The sequence below is a fragment of the Lacerta agilis genome, chromosome 5 (assembly GCF_009819535.1).
Source record: "Lacerta agilis isolate rLacAgi1 chromosome 5, rLacAgi1.pri, whole genome shotgun sequence".
NCBI lineage: Eukaryota > Metazoa > Chordata > Lepidosauria > Squamata > Lacertidae > Lacerta > Lacerta agilis.
This window is the reverse complement of record NC_046316.1, coordinates 9,314,807-9,334,538: the sequence shown is the minus strand read 5'-3', so window position 1 is coordinate 9,334,538 and position 19,732 is coordinate 9,314,807. Positions and strand designations below refer to the sequence as shown.

Below are 19,732 nucleotides of genomic sequence, written 5' to 3'. Positions count from 1 at the left end.
TTTTTCTCTGCCCTGGAAGGAGCTGCAGCTGGGAAAACAACGAGGTTTCTGTTTGCCGCCAGGCTATGAATGCAGGCATGCAAAGCCAAGAATAGAGATTTCGGATGCCTGCTTGTTGACCAAGCTGCTTCCTGAGAATATACACACACAGATCGCTCTCCCTTTCTGTATCTTTCCCACAGGAGTCAGATGATGAAGATGGTTTTCCAAAGAAAAAGTGGCCTACAGTGGATGCGTCTTATTACGGAGGGAGAGGTGTAGGTGGAATCAAAAGAATGGAGGTATTGCATTTGTTCTGAAGCCTGTGTGGGTCTCCCAATTGCGTCTGCAAAACTCCTCGCATACTGTTTGCATGTGACCATGCACATTCAGGTGATCGGTGTTGAGGATGAGTTTAGGACAGGCACGATCCAAACTCAAAGTTTGAGAAACCCTGGCTTGGACTATAATTGTACTTGTGTCTAGGAAATCGGAAATCATCGTAATTTGGGGCCTTCAATAAATCACCTGTTAGTGCCAGGCAAGCTGATACATGGGTGTTATAGGGACGCGGGTGGCGCTGTGGGCTAAACCACTGAGCCTCTTGGACTTGCCGATCAGAAGGTCGGCGGTTCGAGTCCCCGCGATGGAGTGAGCTCCCGTTGCTCGGTCCCAGCCTCTGCCAACCTAGCAGTTCGAAAGCACACCAGTGCAAGTAGATAAATAGGTACCGCTCCGGCAGGAAGGTAAACAGCGTTTCCGTGCGCTCTGGTTTCCGTCACGGTGTTCCGTTTTGCCAGAAGCGGTTTAGTCATGCTGGCTACATGACCCGGAAAGCTGTCTGGGGACAAACACCAGCTCCCTCAGCCTGAAATCGAGATGAGAGCCGTAACCCCAGGCATCCTTTGCCTTTTACATGGGTGTCAACATGGGCAATTCATTTATCAAGCCAGGTTCTCTACTGATGGCGTCAGTGGAGCAATATTGGTGTTATGTGCACACATCACAAACTAATAATTTTATTATAATAATTTTATTTTTTATTATTGTTTGTACCCAGCCCATCTGACTGGGTCGCCCCAGCCACTCTGGGTAAACTAGAATCATAGAATCCTAGAGTTGGAAGAGACCACAAGGGCCATCCAGTCCAACCCCCTGCCAAGCAGGAAACACCATCAAAGCATTCCTGACAGATGGCTGTCAAGCCTCCGCTTAAAGACCTATAGAATCATAGAAGGATTCTAGGAACTAGGGTGAGATGAGAAGGAACTAGGATGAGATCACTGTAATTCTTATAAGTTCAAGGACATAACCAGTTTTAAGCAGATGCGAGTTCATAATTAAAAAATAATACTGAAGTACGGAAGCATAAATGGTATAGAATGAGACTATCCCTGCCCCCATCCCCCGAAAATAAATAAAAATTCAATCTGAGATAGAAATTCAAAATTGAGAAAAACATAATATGCATGACTTGGGGGGTTAATTATGAGAGTGTTAACCATGGATAATGGTAGTGCCATTCGAAAAATAATAAAAGAGTCCTGTGGTAAGACAAAAGAAACTGCATAAACATTTGTGGTCTAAAGCCTTGTCAGGGGCATGGAGAAGTCTTATTCTCTTGCACAGTGTTTTTCAACCTTTTTTGGGCAAAGGCACACTTGTTTCATGAAAAAAATAACGAGGCACACCACCATTAGAAAATGTTAAAAAATTTAACTCTGTGCCTATATTGACTTGATTGATTGATATATAAAGTAATTCTCTTGAATTTTTCAATTTTTCCCACGGCACACCAGGCAACATCTCGCGGCACACTAGTGTGCCGCGGAACAGTGGTTGAAAAACACTGCTCTTGCACATACAGGTGTGGAGGGGAGAAATGTAAAAGATGGCAGTGAAATTCAAAAGCAAGGCCTGTGACAATTCATCTGGCAATTTTCCCAGTCAAAACCACAGACACCCTGCTCAGAAAACCCGATTTCCCACCTGCTAGAGAAGGGGTCAGCAAACTTTTTCAGCAGGGGGCTGGTCCACTGCCCCCCAGACCTTGTGGGGGGCCGGACTATATTTTGAAGGGGAAAAATGAACGAATTCCTATGCCCCACAAATAACCCAGAGATGCATTTTAAATAAAGGGACACATTCTACTCCTGTAAAAACACCAGGCAGGCCCCACAAATAACCCAGAGATGCATTTTAAATAAAAGGACACATTCTACTCATGTAAAAACACCAGGCAGGCCCCACAAATAACCCAGAGATGCATTTTAAATAAAAGGAAACATGCTACTCATGTAAAAACACACTGATTCCCGGACCGCCCACGGGCCGGATTGAGAAGGCGATTGGGCCGGATCCGGCCCCCGGGCCTTAGTTTGCCTACCCATGTGCTAGAGAGAATATACCATTCCATTGCGTTTTGCCTTGATCAGGTGAGGTGGGGTGACAAAGGATCGACAGAGGAAGGAGCAAAGCTAGAGAAGCCCAAAAATGCCGTCATCAAATTGCCAGAAGAGGAATTTGAGCCCTGGGAGCCCAAGCCGAAGAGAGATCACCCCCGGAGGTTGCCCTCCGAAAGGAAATGGTACACTCCCATAAAGGTAACGCACATATTTGATTTTATTCTAGATTTTGCCAAACGCCCACTCCCAGAATTGAACACCAGAACGGCCACCAACGTTCTTTGCCATGATCTGCTTAAGGACCTGCTGTCAGGCACATATTTATTTATTTCATAAAAATTATTCACCGCTTGACTGTAAAGAAAAAAAACCAAGCCAGTTCTTAAATTTTATTAAATTTTTGTATGATTACCCAAGAAGCGGAGAAGTGGGGGGCGGCTTCCGGCAAGATCTCGTGTGATCTCGCCAGAACCTGCCACCATTGTTGCTGCTTCGCGGACGCCACCACAGGGTCCAGGTAAGGGTGGCTGCAGCAAGGAGGCAACTTCCTGTTTTGCCTCAGGCGGCAAAATGGGGCGGACTGCCTCAGTTTCTTGCTCCATATTTAAAGGGAATTGCCGATGACTCGAACGAAGCCAAACTGAGATACCTACTGAATGATGAAGAAACTCCAAGATCACTTACGGTTGCCAGATTTCTGATCACCGTCCTATCCCAAAAGAAGAAAAACGGACTTCTGGGCGGATTGGACATTCCTTTTAAATCATGACTCAGGATGTAATTAAGTGTTACCTTAATTGATGTTTTTTATAATTTTTTATAGTTTTTATTGTTTTTATAGTTTTTATAATTTTATAAATAGGGGGTGATGTTTTACGTTGTAAATTTACTGCTTAGTCTGTTACTTTAAAGTCCTTTCGAAGTTCTAAGTAGAAAGGCTAAGTATACATATGTTGTTTGAAAAATCGTGTGTGATGGGCCAATGGCTGTAATAATAAATATCTAGGGGATATCAGTGCAGAACAGTGATGCCACCTCTTTTCTGTGACTGTGAGTTGTTTTCAACTGTTTTAATCTTGTGTTTCGATGCTGGAACCTGCCTTGGGACCTTAGGGTGAAAGGCAGGTGATTACGACTCATAATCCAGTTGTACCTTGGTTCTCGAATGCCGTGGTGTTCGGACGTTTTGGCTCCTGAATGGCGAAAACACGGAAGTAAGTGTTCCGGTTTTCGAACGTTTTTCGGAGGCCGAACGTCCGACGTGGCTTCCGATTGAGTGCAGGAAGCTCCTGCAGCCAGTCGGAAGCCGTGCCTTGGTTTTTGAACAGTTTCGGGAGTCGGACGGACTCCCGGAACGGATTAAGTTCGAGAACCAAGTTTCCACTGCAATAATAATATAAAAGCCCCAAATGCTGCAAGCAGTCCGCTAAAATTATGTGAATAGAGCAAGTTATGAGTTACGTGTAAATAATATTATTTGCCTGTTTAATAGGCCCTTGATCTGATTGCCATGTTGTTAAGATTTCTGGAATATTTTGTTACAAATTTTTTCAGAGATGTGAGTAACAGTTGGGATTCCAGCCACATCTAGCCAATGTGGTTGATGATCAAGGATGGCGGTGTTGCCGTCCAACCACAGCATTGTTGGGAAATGCTGTTTTGTCCTGCCCTGTATGATTCCTATGCAAGAGATTTATCTGTCTGAACTGCTTAGAAAGGCTAAAGACTTCAAATGCTGTTTCAAAAGACTTTGTTGTTGTTGTTCAGTCGTTCAGTCGTGCCCGACTCTTCGTGACCCCATGGACCAGAGCACGCCAGGCACGCCTATCTTTCACTGCCTCCTGCAGTTTGGCCAAACTCATGCTAGTCGCTTCGAGAACACTGTCCAAGACTGGTGGATATTAATTCTGTCTTAATTCAAAGTGTTGGTGTTGACCTTTAAAGCCCGAAGGAGCGTCTCCACCTCCATCGTTCAGCCTGGATGCAATTGTATGCAATTGATGAAATTGTATGCAATTGGGGGGGGGGGGGACTGAGCATCACCCCCTCCCCTCCTGCTGGGACTTTTCTCAAAGCCCGGCTTCGACACGAACAGTAAGATGGGACAGCAATAAGAGTGTTTCAGGTGGCCGTGAGGTAATAAGGAAACAAAAGGGGTCTTACACTCACAGATCCCTTTCTTGGCTTTAAAATTAGCCATCCACCCAGCCTCTGCTTTAGATGTGAGTGGGTCAGGAGTAAACAAGGTTGGCAGGCCCTGTCAAATCCAGTTCATGTTCCCTTGAGTATACCTGAAGGAGCGTCTCCACCCAACATCGTTCAGCCCAGACAATGAGGTCCAGCTCCAAGGGCCTTCTGGCGGTTCCCTCCCTGCAAGAAGTGAAGCTACAGGGAGCCAGGAAGAGGGCCTTCTTGGTGGTGGCGCCTGCCCTGTGGATCGCCCTCCCTTCAGATGCCAAGGAAATAAGCAACTATCTGACTATCTAAGACACCTGAAGGCAGACCTGTTTAGGGAAGTTTTTAATGTTTGATGTTTTATTCTGTTTAATATTCTGTTAGGAGCCGCCCAGAGTGGCTGGGGCAACCCAGCCAGATGGGCAGGGTATAAATAATTTATTATTATTATTATTATTATTATTATTATTATTATTATTATTATTATTATTACTGTCCCATTTGCCCCAGCTGGACTGATTCCTGATTATTAATAATTCTGCAAAGGCTACAAGACTTGAAAAGCCAGGTCTGTGACCGGGTACAATAGCAACCCTAAACTCCGAGCCTAAGTTTTCAAAGGGAACACAACCCCTTGTTGAACATGCAAGATAAAAACCCTACTGTTTGGAAGGACCTCTTTCTTGCCTGAATTTGGTTTCAGTTTGCTAGTCTTCATGTAGCCCATTGCTGACATCAAACCAGTCTAGGAAACCTACAGTTTCCAATGTCCAATATGTCAAACGTTTCTTATTTCAGGGCAAGCTGGATGCCCTGTGGGCCCTTGTTCGACGAGGCTATGATCAAGTTTCTCTAATGAGACCGCTGCCTGGGGATAAGGTAAGGTATTATAAGTGCCACGGCACGTCGCTTCCTTCTTGTCAGAGGCAATGCTTTTCACCTTTCTCTCTGTCTTTGTGTCATACATATAGAATTCCTGTTAAAATTAAACGTTTTCAATCTAAAAATATCTATTACCGTTCTGTAAGGGCCAGAATCGGGATTCAATCGGGCCTGTAAGACAGAGCTATTCCACCTGGGCTTTAATTTGAACTCAGCTTGATCTTTTACAGGGCCGTCTTAGAGGGATTGGCTGCCGTGTCGCGGCGATCCCTCGGCGCCCCCGGCCTGCCACCTCGCCGCCCGCCTCCCTCCCGCGCTGGCCGCCCCTCGGGAGGGGGGGTGGGCGAGCGGGGGATGAGGGGCGTGGCGTTGGAGCGGGCACTCGCACGCCGGCGGGCAGGGAATGAGCGGCAGGTGGGGGATGAGGGGCAGGCGGGCTGCAAGCGGGCGGGCGGGCTGCAAGCCGGCCGCCCTCGCCTCCTGGAGCCCCAGCTGGAGTGCTGGAGCCCCGCGCCGCTCCAGCGCTCCAGCTGGGGCTCCGGGAGGCGAGGGCAGCCGGCTTGCAGCCCGCCGGGGCGGGGGCAGGTTGGGGAGGGGGAGCCCGGTATGCTGGCGGGCTCGCGGGGGCGCCCCTGGGGGGCCCGGCGCCCTGGTGCGCCGTGCCACCAGCCCCTATGGATGAGATGGCCCTGATCTTTTATTTCCCTTCTCTTCCTTCCTCCCTCGCCTTTTTATGAAGATTACCCGCTCTGGGACCCCACAGCTAATTCTCCCCTGGCCTCCTCACTGGCCCAAGTAGGACTAATTTAGCCAGCTAGCCCTGGTGACTATACAATGTTTATTGGATGGGTTTCCCCAATTGATTTTTGAGCTTTGAATTTTATTGTTATTCATGCTTTTATACTGTATTTTTATGCTGCTTTTATTTTGTATTACAATTAAGTGTTTTGAATTTGTTGTTAGCCGCCCTGAGCCCGGGTTTCTGAACCGGGAAGGGCAGGGTATAAATAATAATTATTATTATTATTTATTATTAGTCTGAACCCCAAAGCCATAACTGGATCCTGTTTTATTATTTAACATTCAATCAACAATATCGTCCAGCTGGTTTGCAGTGAAAAAATAATTAAATACTGCATTCCAAAGCTAAAACAATCAGTTAAAAAAATAGACCAACAAACAAATCACCATTGATACCAAGAAAGGTCCTAAAGCAGATAATTGAGCAGTTGTTCTGTGAGCACTTAGAAAAGGATGCTGTGATTACTAAGAGACAGCATGTTTTTCTCAAAAACAAGTAATGCCGGATGATTCTCCTTTTTTGGTGCAGTTACCAACTTGGTAGATCAGGGGAATGCTGTGGATGTAGTATATCTTGATTTCAGTAAGGCTTTTGCCAAAGTCCCCCATGATATTCTGGCAGAGAAGCTGGTAAAATGTGGACTAGATGAGGTAACTGTTAGGTGGATTTGTAGCTGGTTAACGGGCCGAACCCACAGAGTGGTACCTCATCATCCCAGAAAAAAGTGACAAGTGGGGTGCTACAGGGTTCTGTCCCGGGCCTGTTGTTCAACGTCTTTATAACTGACTTGGACAGAGGAATTGAGTGGGTTCTTATCCAAATTGCAAATGTCACCAAACTGGGAGGGGTAGCTAATACTGCTGAAGACAGAATCGGGATTCAAGTGGACCGTAACAGATTGGAGAACAGAGCCCAAATTAACAAAATAAATTTCAATTGGGACAAACGTTAGGTTGTGCACTTAAGCATGAAGAACCAGGTGCACAAATAGAAGATGGGGGACACCTGGATTGCTTGCATCAACAAAGTATAGTGTCCTGATCAAGGGAAGTACCGTATTTTTTGCTCTATAAGACACACTTTTTTCCTCCTAAAGGGAAAATGTATGCGCGTCTTATGGAGTGAGTGTGTGGTCGATCGCTGGCTCCCTTTCCGGCCCTGCTCCCTTGCTCAGGCCTCCATTGTTGAATGTTCTACAGACGGAGACTGTTTGTTTCCCCAGCGACATGTGACTGGCTGATTAGATTATCTGTCTGGAAACTGTAGAAACAGCTCCCTTTCCTTTCCTAAAGAAGCTGCAGAACTGTGAGTTGAACCCCATAAAAACAGGATTTTTTCCCTTTGCCAAAGAAGCTGCACAACTTTGAGCTGACCCTCAAAAAAACGGGGCTTTTCCCCTTTGCAAAAGAAGCTGCAGAACTGTGAGCTGATCCCCCCCAAAAGGAGCTTTCCCCCTTTCCGCCTCTAAAAACTATGTGCGTCTTATGGTCAGGTGCATCTCAAGGAGCGAAAAATACGGTAATAGTCCTGCTCTATTCTCCAGTGCGGAGGAAGAAGCATCCAAGATACATTCCGAACATCGTGATATATCAACGTATCACGACATTTAGCAGCTGAGGTGGGGTGAAATAGCACACAATTTTGTTGCCCATAAAAAGGCAGGTGAAACATTACGGATTATTTGAAGAGGAATAATACAAAGATGGTGTCACGCTGCATCGCAATGCAGCACTGTGCCTTCCCACCCCACCCCTGTCCCTAAAGTACTGTGTGCAGTTGCATTTATGCCACAATTTTATGATCGTGGCAACAATTAGGCTTCTGGCACAAGGATGGGGCAGGCTTCCCATGTAAACTAAATCTCTGTGGGTGGGGAAGGGGGGGAAGAGAAGCTTGCCTTATGGAGCCCTGACCTTGTCCTTCTCAGATCCTCCTTTGATTTTGGTTTTCGAAAAGAATCTGCCCTAGTCTGCATTTCAGCAAATACCCATACAGGAAATTCCCCAATCCCTGGTTGACCAAAAACCTCAGCTGAAAAGTGTCAGCATTCCCTTTGCCAAGTTCATGTTTACTCCAGGCTGGATGGAAAAGCCCGCCATTTGTCTCTGAAAAAATGCATGCCCTCTGTTGCTGAACCCCACCCCATACATGTCTACACCATCACATTCTTTTTTTACATACAGGTGAAACTCAAAAAATTAGAGTATCGTGGAAAGTCCATTTATGTAAGCAATTGTTTTCATTCGCTACTGGAGTTTAATATATGAGATAGACTCATGACATGCGAAGCAAGATATGTCAAGCCTTTGCTTGGTATAATTGTGATGATTGTGGCGTACAGCTGATGAAAACCCCAAAGTTGAAATTGTTAATTTGGGGTTCTCATCAGCTGTACGCCACAATCATCACAATTATAACAAATAAAGGCTTGGCATATCTCGCTTTGCATGTCATGAGTCTATATTAGTTTCACCTTTTAAGTTGAATTACTGAAAGAAATGAACCTTTCCACGAAATTCTAATTTTTCGAGGTTCACCTGTATATAAAAATACAACCAGTGCTAAGTGTGGCCTAGCCATTAATCAGAGCTGGTCCCACAATTAGGAAAAGTGAACTGGTATTCAAGAAGTAACAGCAGAGGAGGGCTGGAGCTGAGGGGAAAATACTGCGCAAAGTTATGTGCTCCTCCCTTTGTTAGCCATATCGCCAGGTTATGTTCCTGGTTAGGAACACAAGTGGAATCATGATAGATGATAGATCAATGATCCCTCTAGCCTGGCATCCGGATTACAACAGCCGGATGGCTTTGAGGGGCAAACGGAGATGATTCCATTTATACAACTGCTAGCAGTTGGGTGAATGAATAAATAATAGAAAAATAGACTTGTAGGGTTGGAAAGGACTCTGAGGCTCATCTAGTCCAACCCCCTGCAATGCTGGAATCTCAACTGAAGCATCCATGACAGATTGCCATCCAACCTCTGTTGAAGTAAGAGAATCGAAATCACAGCTAAGAAGCTTAAATCATATATATGACTGACACCCTTCTTTAGTCCTTACTTGCAAGTCCTTACTTGCAGAAACTTATAGGTGAATTAAAATATAATATGTACAGTCACATGCTTCTCCAAGCATGGGCTTAGTCTCTTCTTCCAACTTCCAAACAACTATATTTTCCTCTCCAGAGCTCAGCACTCAGCCTTCTGTATCTCAGTTTAGCCCATGCCTCTCAGCTCCTATGAGAAATTTCCACTTTTGCCTTCTCCCGCAGCTTTGCTCTCTTTCTTTCAAGCAGAGAAGAAGCACTCCAGCACTCAATGCTACTTAGCAGTGTTCACAGTGGATCCTAAAAGACGGCCATCTTGCTTCACATAAAATGGGAGCCTCTCTGTCGTTAGTTACGTCCCATGTGACCAATGTAAGCCAGTCACATGAGAACTTCTAAAATTCAGATACCAGCCAATCATATTTAAACACATGGTAATGCATACAAGCCTTTACAATTTCAGTGAATTAAATTGCTGTACTTAACAACCTCTGCTTAAAAACCTCCCAAGGAAGGAGAGTCCACCACCTTCTGAGGGAGACTGTTCCACTCTCTTACCGTCTTCCTGACATTTAATTCCCTGCCTTGTAACTTGAAGCTGTTGGTTTCGGTCCTACCCTCCGGAGCAGGAGAAAACAAGCTTTCTCCATCTCCTATGGGACAGCCCTTTAGGATATTTGAAGATGGCTTTTAAAAAGAAAATAGAAGGAGCAGGTGGGACCATAGTGAGGGGCAAACAAGTTCAAGGTCCGAATTCACATAGCACTGTAGCATTCAAGGACTAGCACGTGTTTCTTATTTTTAAAAGCCATCCAGGTAAAATCGCCAGTTGCACAAAGGGCACATCATTCAGTTGAGCTCTGAGAAAAGCAGGAAATAAAGGCCATATCCCTTCCCCGCTGCTTGATCCCAGCATCTGATTGAGAGTCATGGCTAATATCTGTAGATGAATCTGTGAATTTTATCTAATTTTCCGTGAGTTTGTGAGTCACATGTGACCAGCTCGCTTCCCTGTTAACGCTGCGCGGTTCCTGCAGGGTCTCTGATCCCGCGAGTGTCTCCTGCTGTTTTTGAAAATGACAACATTCTGGATGTAATAGATAATTCACTGGGGAGAGCTTCGCGTAGCCTCATTGCTCTCTTTCAGTGCTTCCTAGACTAGACTTTCGTTGCCATGACAAGTGACTTGTATGCCTCCCAGATTGATGCATATGCTTAATATCAGTGACACTGTCTTAATGTTTCCTGATGTTCGCTGACCGTGATTTCTGGGGGTCCTAGTCTAGGGGTAGAGCACTTCCATTATATAAAGCAGTTTGACTGCAGTCAACAAATCAGCTTTCGGCATAGGCCAGTCTAATAGGATCTGTGTTCTGGGTGCTCAAGAATCTGAAGAAGAAGAAGAAGAGTTTGGATTTGATATCCCGCTTTATCACTACCCGAAGGAGTCTCAAAGCGGCTCACATTCTCTTTTCCCTTCCTCCCCCACAACAAACACTCTGTGAGGTGAGTGGGGGCTGAGAGACCTCAGAGAAGTGTGACTAGCCCAAGGTCACCCAGCAGCTGCATGTGGAGGAGCGGGGACGCGAACCCGGTTCACCAGATTACGAGTCTACCACTCTTAACCACTACACCACACTGGTTCCCAGTTCCATGCTCTGACCAGGCATTGTTTGGTTCCTTACCCAGAATGGAGGGAAGTGTTTCATTGGTGAGGAATCATGGAATTGTAGAGTTAGAAGGGACCCCAAGAGCCATCTAGTCCAACCCCCTGCAATTCAAAAGCAGATCATTTGCTGGTCGTATATGAATTGGCTTTGGGTGATTTGCCAAAGAGCACCATGGGCTTGTAACAGAGCTGAAAATCTGCCTCTTACGCCCCATACCCCTCGAGTTTTCAAGCACCGTATTTTTCCGTGTATAAGACGCCCCCTATTTTGTATGGCGTTTTTGACCAAAATTATGGACAGTACTGAGCTGAGGACAAACCTCCGCAAAAACCCCACCACCCAGTTTGATGCTAATAATTCTTGAGCTGCTCATGTTCTGAGGCTCGCCGTTTCTGTGATCTGAATAATTGGAGCGTCTGATCCTCTGAGGCAGTTTATAAAATAAATTAACAAAAATTAATTTTCAGGGGTGTGTGGATTAGCATTCTAAAATGTTTTGTTAAATATGTGAGCTGACTGCCTTTTTTCAGGAGAGCCAGTGTGGTGTAGTGGTTAAGAGAGGTAGACTCATAATCTGGTGAACCAGGTTCGCGTCTCCTCTCCTCCACATGCAGCTGCTGGGTGACCTTGGGCTAGTCACACTTCTTTGAAGTCTCTCAGCCCCACTCACCTCACAGAGTGTTTGTTGTGGGGGAGGAAGGGAAAGGAGAATGTTAGCCGCCTTGAGACTCCTTCGGGTAGTGAAAAGCGGGATATCAAATCCAAACTCCTCCTCCTCCTCCTCCTCCTCCTCCTCCTCCTCCTCCTCTTCTTCTTCTTGGCAAATGTCAGTTTATTGTGCACATTATTATGTGGGGAAAGATTTGGTTAATTGTAGATCTATAAAAGCACTCCCATTTTTTATTTCTTATTTTTGTTTCCTCTGATAAAACGTATTGCATAATTGCAGTTCCCAATTAGCAGAAGCCCAGTTATAGAAACTGTGATTTCGTAGGAAATTCTTTCTACCTTTGCAGCTGTGAAGAGTTGGGGAATATTTCTTTTCCCTTTGTTCTTTTTTCTCTTTTCTTCTTCTCTATTTCTCTCTTTCCTTTCTTTCTTGTTTATTCGATTCTGTCTGATCTAGATATTATCTTACTGTATTGTGAAAACTTTAATAAAAAATATTAAAAAGGGAAAAAAAGAGTTGGGGTAGAGAAGGCGGGCATGACTGAAAACACACTACTGTCTTAAGTTGCAGCGGTGTTAATCGCCCATTTGATTAACACACTGAGGCAAAAACTGATTTCTAAACCCACGGCTTTGTTTCTCGAGACGCGGGCTGCAAGCCTCAAACTGGTGTGAGTTAACCCAGGCATACATTAAGTGACCAACTGCGCCAGTGGCTTCCTAATTTCCAGCTCTGCTCTCTATGATAATCAGTAAAATACCACGGGAAGCAGGGAAGGTTTTTTAATCGGCCGTGACAGCCAGCCCGTGGCCAAACAGGGCGTCTTTTAGCAAGCATCAATTTCCTTAAAGCGCAACCTCCGACTCAGGCAATCTAGTTAACATGAATCGCCAGTGATCAACTTTATTCCAAGTCCGTCTATCTTAACAATAAACCCCATCCCCTTGTTTTCTGCTTTGCTGACACGGCAAGCCAGACAGAGCCAACCCAGCAAGGACCTGCCCATCAGAAGGAATAACCTCCCTGACTTCATTGTGTTGGTATCATCAGTTGACAGATATGAGATGCGTTTGCCAAGTGCCCGGGGCTGCTAACTTAAGAGCAGAGAGGCTCATTTTGCTCGCGTCCGAAGCAGCGTCTCCTCAGCCAGTTCCTACAGAGACGTGCGGTGTGAAGTATTTCTAAACCAGAGGCCTCCCAGTTCAGGGCAAAGAAACTGAAAAATAATAATAATATAATAATAAATTTTTATTTATACCCCGCCCTTCCCAGCCAAAAACCGGGCTCAGGGCGGCTAACACTAATTAAAATCACAGCAAAAACATAAAAACAATCAATTCAAAATACAGATTAAAATACAAATTTAAAAATTCAAAATTAAAACTGCAGTCTCATTTCCAAATAGCCCACCAATAAAAGAATGAAGCATAACTATCAAACAGAAACCAACCCAAAGGCCAGGTGGAACAGCTCCGTCTTGCAGGCCCTGCGGAAAGATGCCAAATCCCGCAGGGCCCTGGTCTCTTGTGATAGACTGTTCCACCAAGTCGGTGCCAATACCGAGAAAGCCCTGGCCCTAGTTGAGGCCAACCTAGCATCTTTGTTGCTCGGGACCTCCAAAATATTATTATTTGAGGACCGTAAGGTCCTACACGGGACATACCAGGAGAGGCGGTCCCTTAGGTACGAGGGTCCTAAGCCGCATAGGGCTTTAAAGGTCAAAACCAGCACCTAAAAGCTGACCCTGTACTCCACCGGGAGCCAGTGCAGCTGGTAGAGCACTGGATGAATGTGGTCCCGGTAAGGAGCCTCGCCGCGGCATTCTGCACCCGCTGGAGTTTCTGGGTCAGCTTCAGGGGCAGCCCTGCGTAGAGCATCCATTCAGTGGGGACGGGCATCCATTTAGTGAGCCGCTCTAAATGTTACCGCTGCGAAGTGGCATTCCTGAGATCGAGACGTCAAATCTTTACAGACAAGCCCTGTCTTTTTCAGATTTTTTTTTTTTTTTTTTTTTGTAATGTGACAGGCCTCATGTAGCCACCCTAGTTCCATTTTGACTGGAAAAGCTGCCGGTTTTTGTTTTGTTTTGTTTTTATGTATTCATATCTCGCCTCTTCTCCAGAACCAGGCATCTCACAGATATTTTAAAACATACAGATAAAACACACATAGCTTTAAAAAAAAAAAAAGCATGTAATTGTTGTTATTGTTAAAAAGCAATTAAACTATCTGTGGAATTAAGGCAATGTACTACTAACATTATGATTAGTTATGGAATTTGTGTAACGAATTTGCATAATAATAAGAAATGTGTATAATACATAGTCATCAATCATCATCCTATACAGTCACGCCTCATGTTACATTCGCTTCAGGTTGCATGTCTTCGTCTTGCGTCCCACGGCAACCCGGAAGTACCGGAATGGGTTACTTCTGGGTTTCACTGCTCGCACATGCGCAGAAGTACCAAATTGCGGCACGTGCCTATGCAGACGCGGCGCTTCGAGTTGCAGGCTTTTCACATTATGGACAGGCCTCCGGAACGGATCCTGTCTGTAACACGAGGTAGTGAAATGCAGACAGTAAACCAATATTAAGAGAACAGCACACTATTAGCCCATCCCTTAAAAGCAGTCAGTTCCCCAAAGAGTTAAAATAACTATTCACCTGTCAGTGGAAGGACAACAAGGAAGGAGTCAGTCTAGCTTCTCTAGGAAGGCAGCTCTAAAACATGGGAGCAGCCATCACTAAGAAGGCCCTGTTGTGCGTCCCTAGCAAGATGTGCCTGTGAAGGTGGCAGGCTTCCTTTCTTTGCTGTGATTTTTATTTTGAAGAAGAGTTTGGATTTGATATCCCGCTTTTCACTACCCATAGGAGTCTCAAAGCGGCTAACATTCTCCTTTCCCTTCCTCCCCTACAACAAACACTCTGTGAGGTGAGTGGGGCTGAGAGACTCCAGAGAAGTGTGACTAGCCCAAGGTCACCCAGCAGCTGCATGTGGAGGAGCGGAGACACGAACCCGGTTCCCCAGATTACGAGTCTACCACTCTTAACCACTAGACCACACTGGCTTCTGGCAACCTGTCAAATACAGAGGACAGTGTCTGTTGAACAGGGGACCCCGTTTTGAAGCTTAGTGCCTCTTTTAAATAGCCCACGCTGGCCGAATTTCCCCTTTGCTAAGCAAAGCCAGACCTGGAGCACTCCTCAGGCTGCTTTTACAGAAGAAAGAAGCCGAGAACAGATTGTGCTGAACCAGCGCGGGATAAAGCACCATTGCCCTCTCAAGGGTCTTTCATATGGTGGCTTTGAAATTAACTTATCCCTGCTGGGAGTTGCCATTCTTGTAAAAAGAAGGACAGCGCTGACTGACTTTTACACTGTGCAACTAGGAGCACATTTCTATGCATGACTATTCTGAAATAAGCTCCATTGGGCTTACTCTCACATAAGCACAGGCCCTAAAAATTCCTCACTGTTCTGCTGAATGCAGGCCGGCATCAAAATTAAAAGAATTATTAATGATTTGTTGCTGTCTTTCACCCTTGTAGTAATACAAGGCTGGAATTCGTCTTGATTTCTTGAAGTCTCGTCTCCTTTGAGCACCGCAGTAGAAAACAGGCGGGACTCAAGCTCGCTCCTGCAATATTTTGCGAGGAAATGTCACACTAGATCTGTCGACGACCGGGCCGGTTTTGTGTCAGGCATTCCAGTCCAGCTTTATTTTCCAAGACGAACATAGCACTTGGCCTTTAGATTACCCATCTGTCCGACAAATCAAGTGGTGTGGCAGGAACTGGCAGTAGTTTGACGTTACCCATCAGTTTAATTGAAGTGAAAGTAATGCAAAGTGATCATTCCACAGGATTCCCTTTGATTATGGACTATGAATATATTTGATGCGCCGAAGGAGGCAGAAGGCAAGAGCTAGCATCAGGCAGCGGTGCTTCTAAAGCTTTGAAATGACAGCAAGCAAGAACTTGTTTTTTAAATATATATATATATATATATCCAGGCATTAGCAAAGATTAAGAAGCATTTTGTTAATCAGAGAGCAATCTGTAGCACGACTGATGTGTCTTTCTCTCTCTCTCTGCCTTTTAAAATGGACACACAACCCTCTCCTACACATGTGCTGTAGCCCAGTGCAATCCACTCTACTAGAGCGGGCATAGGCAAACTCGGCCCTCCAGATGTTTTGGGACTACAATTCCCATCATCCCTGACCACTAGTCCTGTTAGCTAGGGATCATGGGAGTTGTAGTCCCAAAACATCTGGAGGGCCGAGTTTGCCTATGCCTATACTAGAGGTAAAGCAGTTGCAGTGTTATTTCATTGTGGAGTTAAGACTTTTTAAAGTAAAAATGAAATGGGTGTGATTCCGCCCCACTCCATCCCATGTAGCATTATTAACCAGGTTAATTCTCAAAAGTAAAAAGTGCTCCTGTTTTGAGGTCAGGCGGCTGAGACGGAACGGCCGCTTAGTGGATTTCAGATTACCGTGTACCAGAAGTCTGCAGATCCGGAAAACATCAGGCATACCTGGAGCCCGGATACCACACTAGCCTCTGGGGTTATTTTGATTTGTGGGAGCAGTTTCAACAGCTACCAGCCTAGAGCCACAGGTTCATAGCAGCATGTTTCTGCCTGAAAGCCACCGCAGCTGCTCAGCCATTCAGACGTAATGGACTATGTGAAATCCAGGCTTCATAGTTACTTAGGGTTTGCCAGGACTTGGCAGATGAGTTGTGGATCCTGCCCTGGAAGTTGGCATTGGCATATCTGCCATAAAGGCCTCGCGGTGCCAACTTAACATGTCTATGAGACATAAGCCTAATCTTTTGATTAGGCTGTTCGTTGCGGACGTGGCTCCCCCTGGATTCATATATCCCAAGGAAAGGGGGAATTAGTTAGCACTGTGCATTGGTAGTGCTGTATTGATGATTAACCAATTAATTGATTACAGGGGTACCTTGGTTCTCAAACGCCTTGGTATTCAAACAACTTGGAACCCAAACACTGCAAACCTGGGAGTAAGTGTTCCAGTTTGCAAACATTTTTCGGAAGCCGAATGTGCTCTGTTTTGAGTGCCGCACTTCCGTTTTGAGTGTTACGCTGAGGTCTGTCTGTTTTTGCTATTTATTTTGCGTTTTTTTTGTTTTTTGTTTTTGCGGCTCTCTTGTTTTTGTGACTGTGTGAAACCCAGTTCAGCTACTGATTGATTGATTGATTGATTGATTGACTGTGTGACTGCAGTACATTGATTATTGCTTTCATTTTATGGATCAGAGGTCTCGCTAGATAGTAAAATTCATGTTAAACTGCTGTTTTAGGGGGTTGTTTTTAAAAGCCCGGAATGGATTAATCCATTTTGCATTACCGCTGTAAGGTCCTCTGTTGGCTGCTCATGAGTAAGCAGGCAAAACTCCGAGTTTCCTTTAAGAGTTTTATTGTGCAAACTATGTACAGTGCAGAGCTAATAAGTTCATGTCTGTATCAAGCATCGTCAGAATCCGGGAATGGCCCCAACAAAAGAGCTTCGGTATACGGAAACCCCGCCTCCCATCCTTTCGTTTCACACCTCGACGCCTTTGGGGCGCCAGAAGCTGCGTGTCTCTTTCCTTGCCCCTAGAGCGAGAGGAGTGTGGGGTCTCTCCAGCATCCCCAGAGTCTTCTCCCTCCATACCCTGAAAAGCCTCCCCCTCCCCGCTGGAAGCCTCACTGCTCCCTCGGCTGCCAGAGGAGGTGCTGCTGGCCAGGTGGGACAGGGCTCTCTGTAGCATCCCGAGAGCCCTTCCACCACCTTGCGCTGCACCGGGGACAGTTCCCTAACAACTTTCTATGGGAAAACGCGCCTTGGCTTTGGAACGCTTTGGTTTTGGAACAGACTTCCAGTACGGATTAAGTTTGTGAACCAAGGTACCACCGTATTACTGAAAAAAATTGTTGTTGTTGTTCATTTGTTCAGTCGTGTCCGACTCTTCGTGACCCCATGGACCAGAGCATGCCAGGCATGCCTATCCTTCACTGCCTCTCGCAGTTTGGCCAAACTCATGTTGGTAGCTTCGAGAACACTGTCCAACCATCTCATCCTCTGTCGTCCCCTTCTCCTTGTGCCCTCCATCTTTCCCAACATCAGGGTCTTTTCTAGGGAGTCTTCTCTTCTCATGAGGTGGCCAAAGTACTGGAGCCTCAACTTCAGGATCTGTCCTTCTAGTGAGCACTCAGGGCTGATTTCTTTGAGAATGGATAGGTTTGATCTTCTTGCGGTCCATGGGACTCTCAAGAGTCTCCTCCAGCACCATAATTCAAAAGCATCAATTATGTCGGTATTTGGAAAGAATAACCTTCCCTTTGTTTGCTTCTACAGGGACGATGCATAAATTTCACCAGAGTGAAAGCAGATGGGGCGGTCATCTCGTATAGTGCACCTCAGCAGCCAAGAGAACACCAGACCCTCAACAACGCTCCAAGAAGCCCATCTTCTCCGGGGCCAATGCAGCCCCCTCCCTGTAGGCAACTTCCTCCTGCGCCTCCCCCTTTGAGATGCCCACCGGGGCCCCCTCCATCCCGTCCTCCGCCTCAGCTTCTGGCTTAAAGCGTGGGCAACCGAGATGGGAGCAGAGCATATCCAGTCTTAGTTTATAATCAAGAGTTTGTTGCTGGTCAGCAAAAAAAAAAAACAGAACAAAATGCCAGGCGTCCGTTTGTACTGTTGAGTATATTTATGCCACATGTGCCTTATAAACATTCCATGGTTGAATCCTGGGAACTGCTAGGTATACGACAAAAGAAAATATCCAGGCAGCGAGTGATAATAGATTATGCGTTAATGGTTCACACACACATACCCTCGATATGTTTTATAAGTCGTTAGCCAGATGGGAAAAGCCTGCGCTGGTGAATGGGGTTAGGTTTTCCCCGCAAATAATATTGTCATCCATAATAGTAATGCTAGGAAGGGTCCGATTAAGTGGAAGCTAAATTCTGTAAATTTCCCCCTCCCCCCCCAAAAAAAAATACACCCCATGTGTTTTGGAGCCACAAGCTGGTTGAACTTGTGGAGAAGTTGGCTTTCCAGAAAATCTAAATGTACTTCCTTGTTTTTCGAAACAGCGGACCTTTCTGCCAGCAATAGTTATCTAGAACCTTTCGGAAATACAGTACATAGTCCATGGCCAGGGAAGGTCCGAAACCAGGGGATTGATTATTTTTGAGGAATAGGTTTTCAGTGCCTCGTCTACACACAACAAATTGCACAGAGGCAATTTCCTATATATGTTAAATCTTTGCTTTGCCTCTGCGGTCTTTGTTCTACTGCTAAAATTGTCCGGATAGTGACTTCCCAGCAGTAATCAAAGGATAACATCCGAAAGGACTGCCTCTTAGTTCAGAGTTCCCCTTTGATGACTTTTCCCCTTGTTTCCTCTGCTCTTGAAAGATCCTCAGTCCTTGGCCTCACACACTTCTTACTCAGCTTCTCCATTCTTTCTAGGGATGTCCCTTGGTCAACAGAGCTGTTGCAATCTCACTTCTGGTTCAAATAATCTTAGTAACTACGTCCCTTTCTAGTTGTACTACTTGATCGTTCTTGGGTGGCATCAATGGTATAATTATTCCCCTTGAGTCAAAGGCACCATTCACATGTGCTGGAGACTTTGGGTGGTATCCAGCTGCATTTTACTCAGAGTAGAGCCACTGAAATTAAGGTACATGACTGAGTAAAACTTAGCTGAATGCCTTGATGAGCTGGCAGCCTCTGTGGCTATGCCTCTGTACAATCTGGCAAAGCCTAGAGCTGCAGCTGGACTTTCCAGAATGAAGGACCTATAGAGTTGGTGGTCTAGGCCATGCTTTTTTGCTCTAGGAATTAAATGCCCTTGGTTTAGGTTTGGATTCTGGTTATTCCTAAAAGGAGCTCATCTGCAGGAGCAAATGCAGTGCGGGCAATAGAGCCGCTTCTTTTGATACCCTTGTTAATCTCCCAAGGCGTTTCCATTGGTAGAGGCCAAAACCTCAGCACAGCATTTGTGCATTTCGCTTTAAGAATACTCTGGTGGTTTGCAAACAGGGATTTAACATTGGTATATAAGAAGTTGGGG

At 45.5% G+C, this 19,732-nt stretch overlaps 1 protein-coding gene across 1 annotated transcript in view; it reads left to right on the top strand.

Moving 5' to 3' along the window:
• Positions 1-18,634, top strand: part of ANTXRL (ANTXR like) — a 51,249-nt gene extending 32,615 nt beyond the window's left edge. The window contains exons 15-18 of the mRNA XM_033148436.1: positions 183-281; positions 2,415-2,582; positions 5,358-5,438; positions 18,001-18,634. Of these exons, the coding sequence (XP_033004327.1) occupies positions 183-281; positions 2,415-2,582; positions 5,358-5,438; positions 18,001-18,228 (576 nt within the window). The 3' untranslated portion in view covers positions 18,229-18,634. The remainder of the gene's footprint in view (positions 1-182; positions 282-2,414; positions 2,583-5,357; positions 5,439-18,000) is intronic.
• Positions 18,635-19,732: the final 1,098 nt, after the last annotated feature.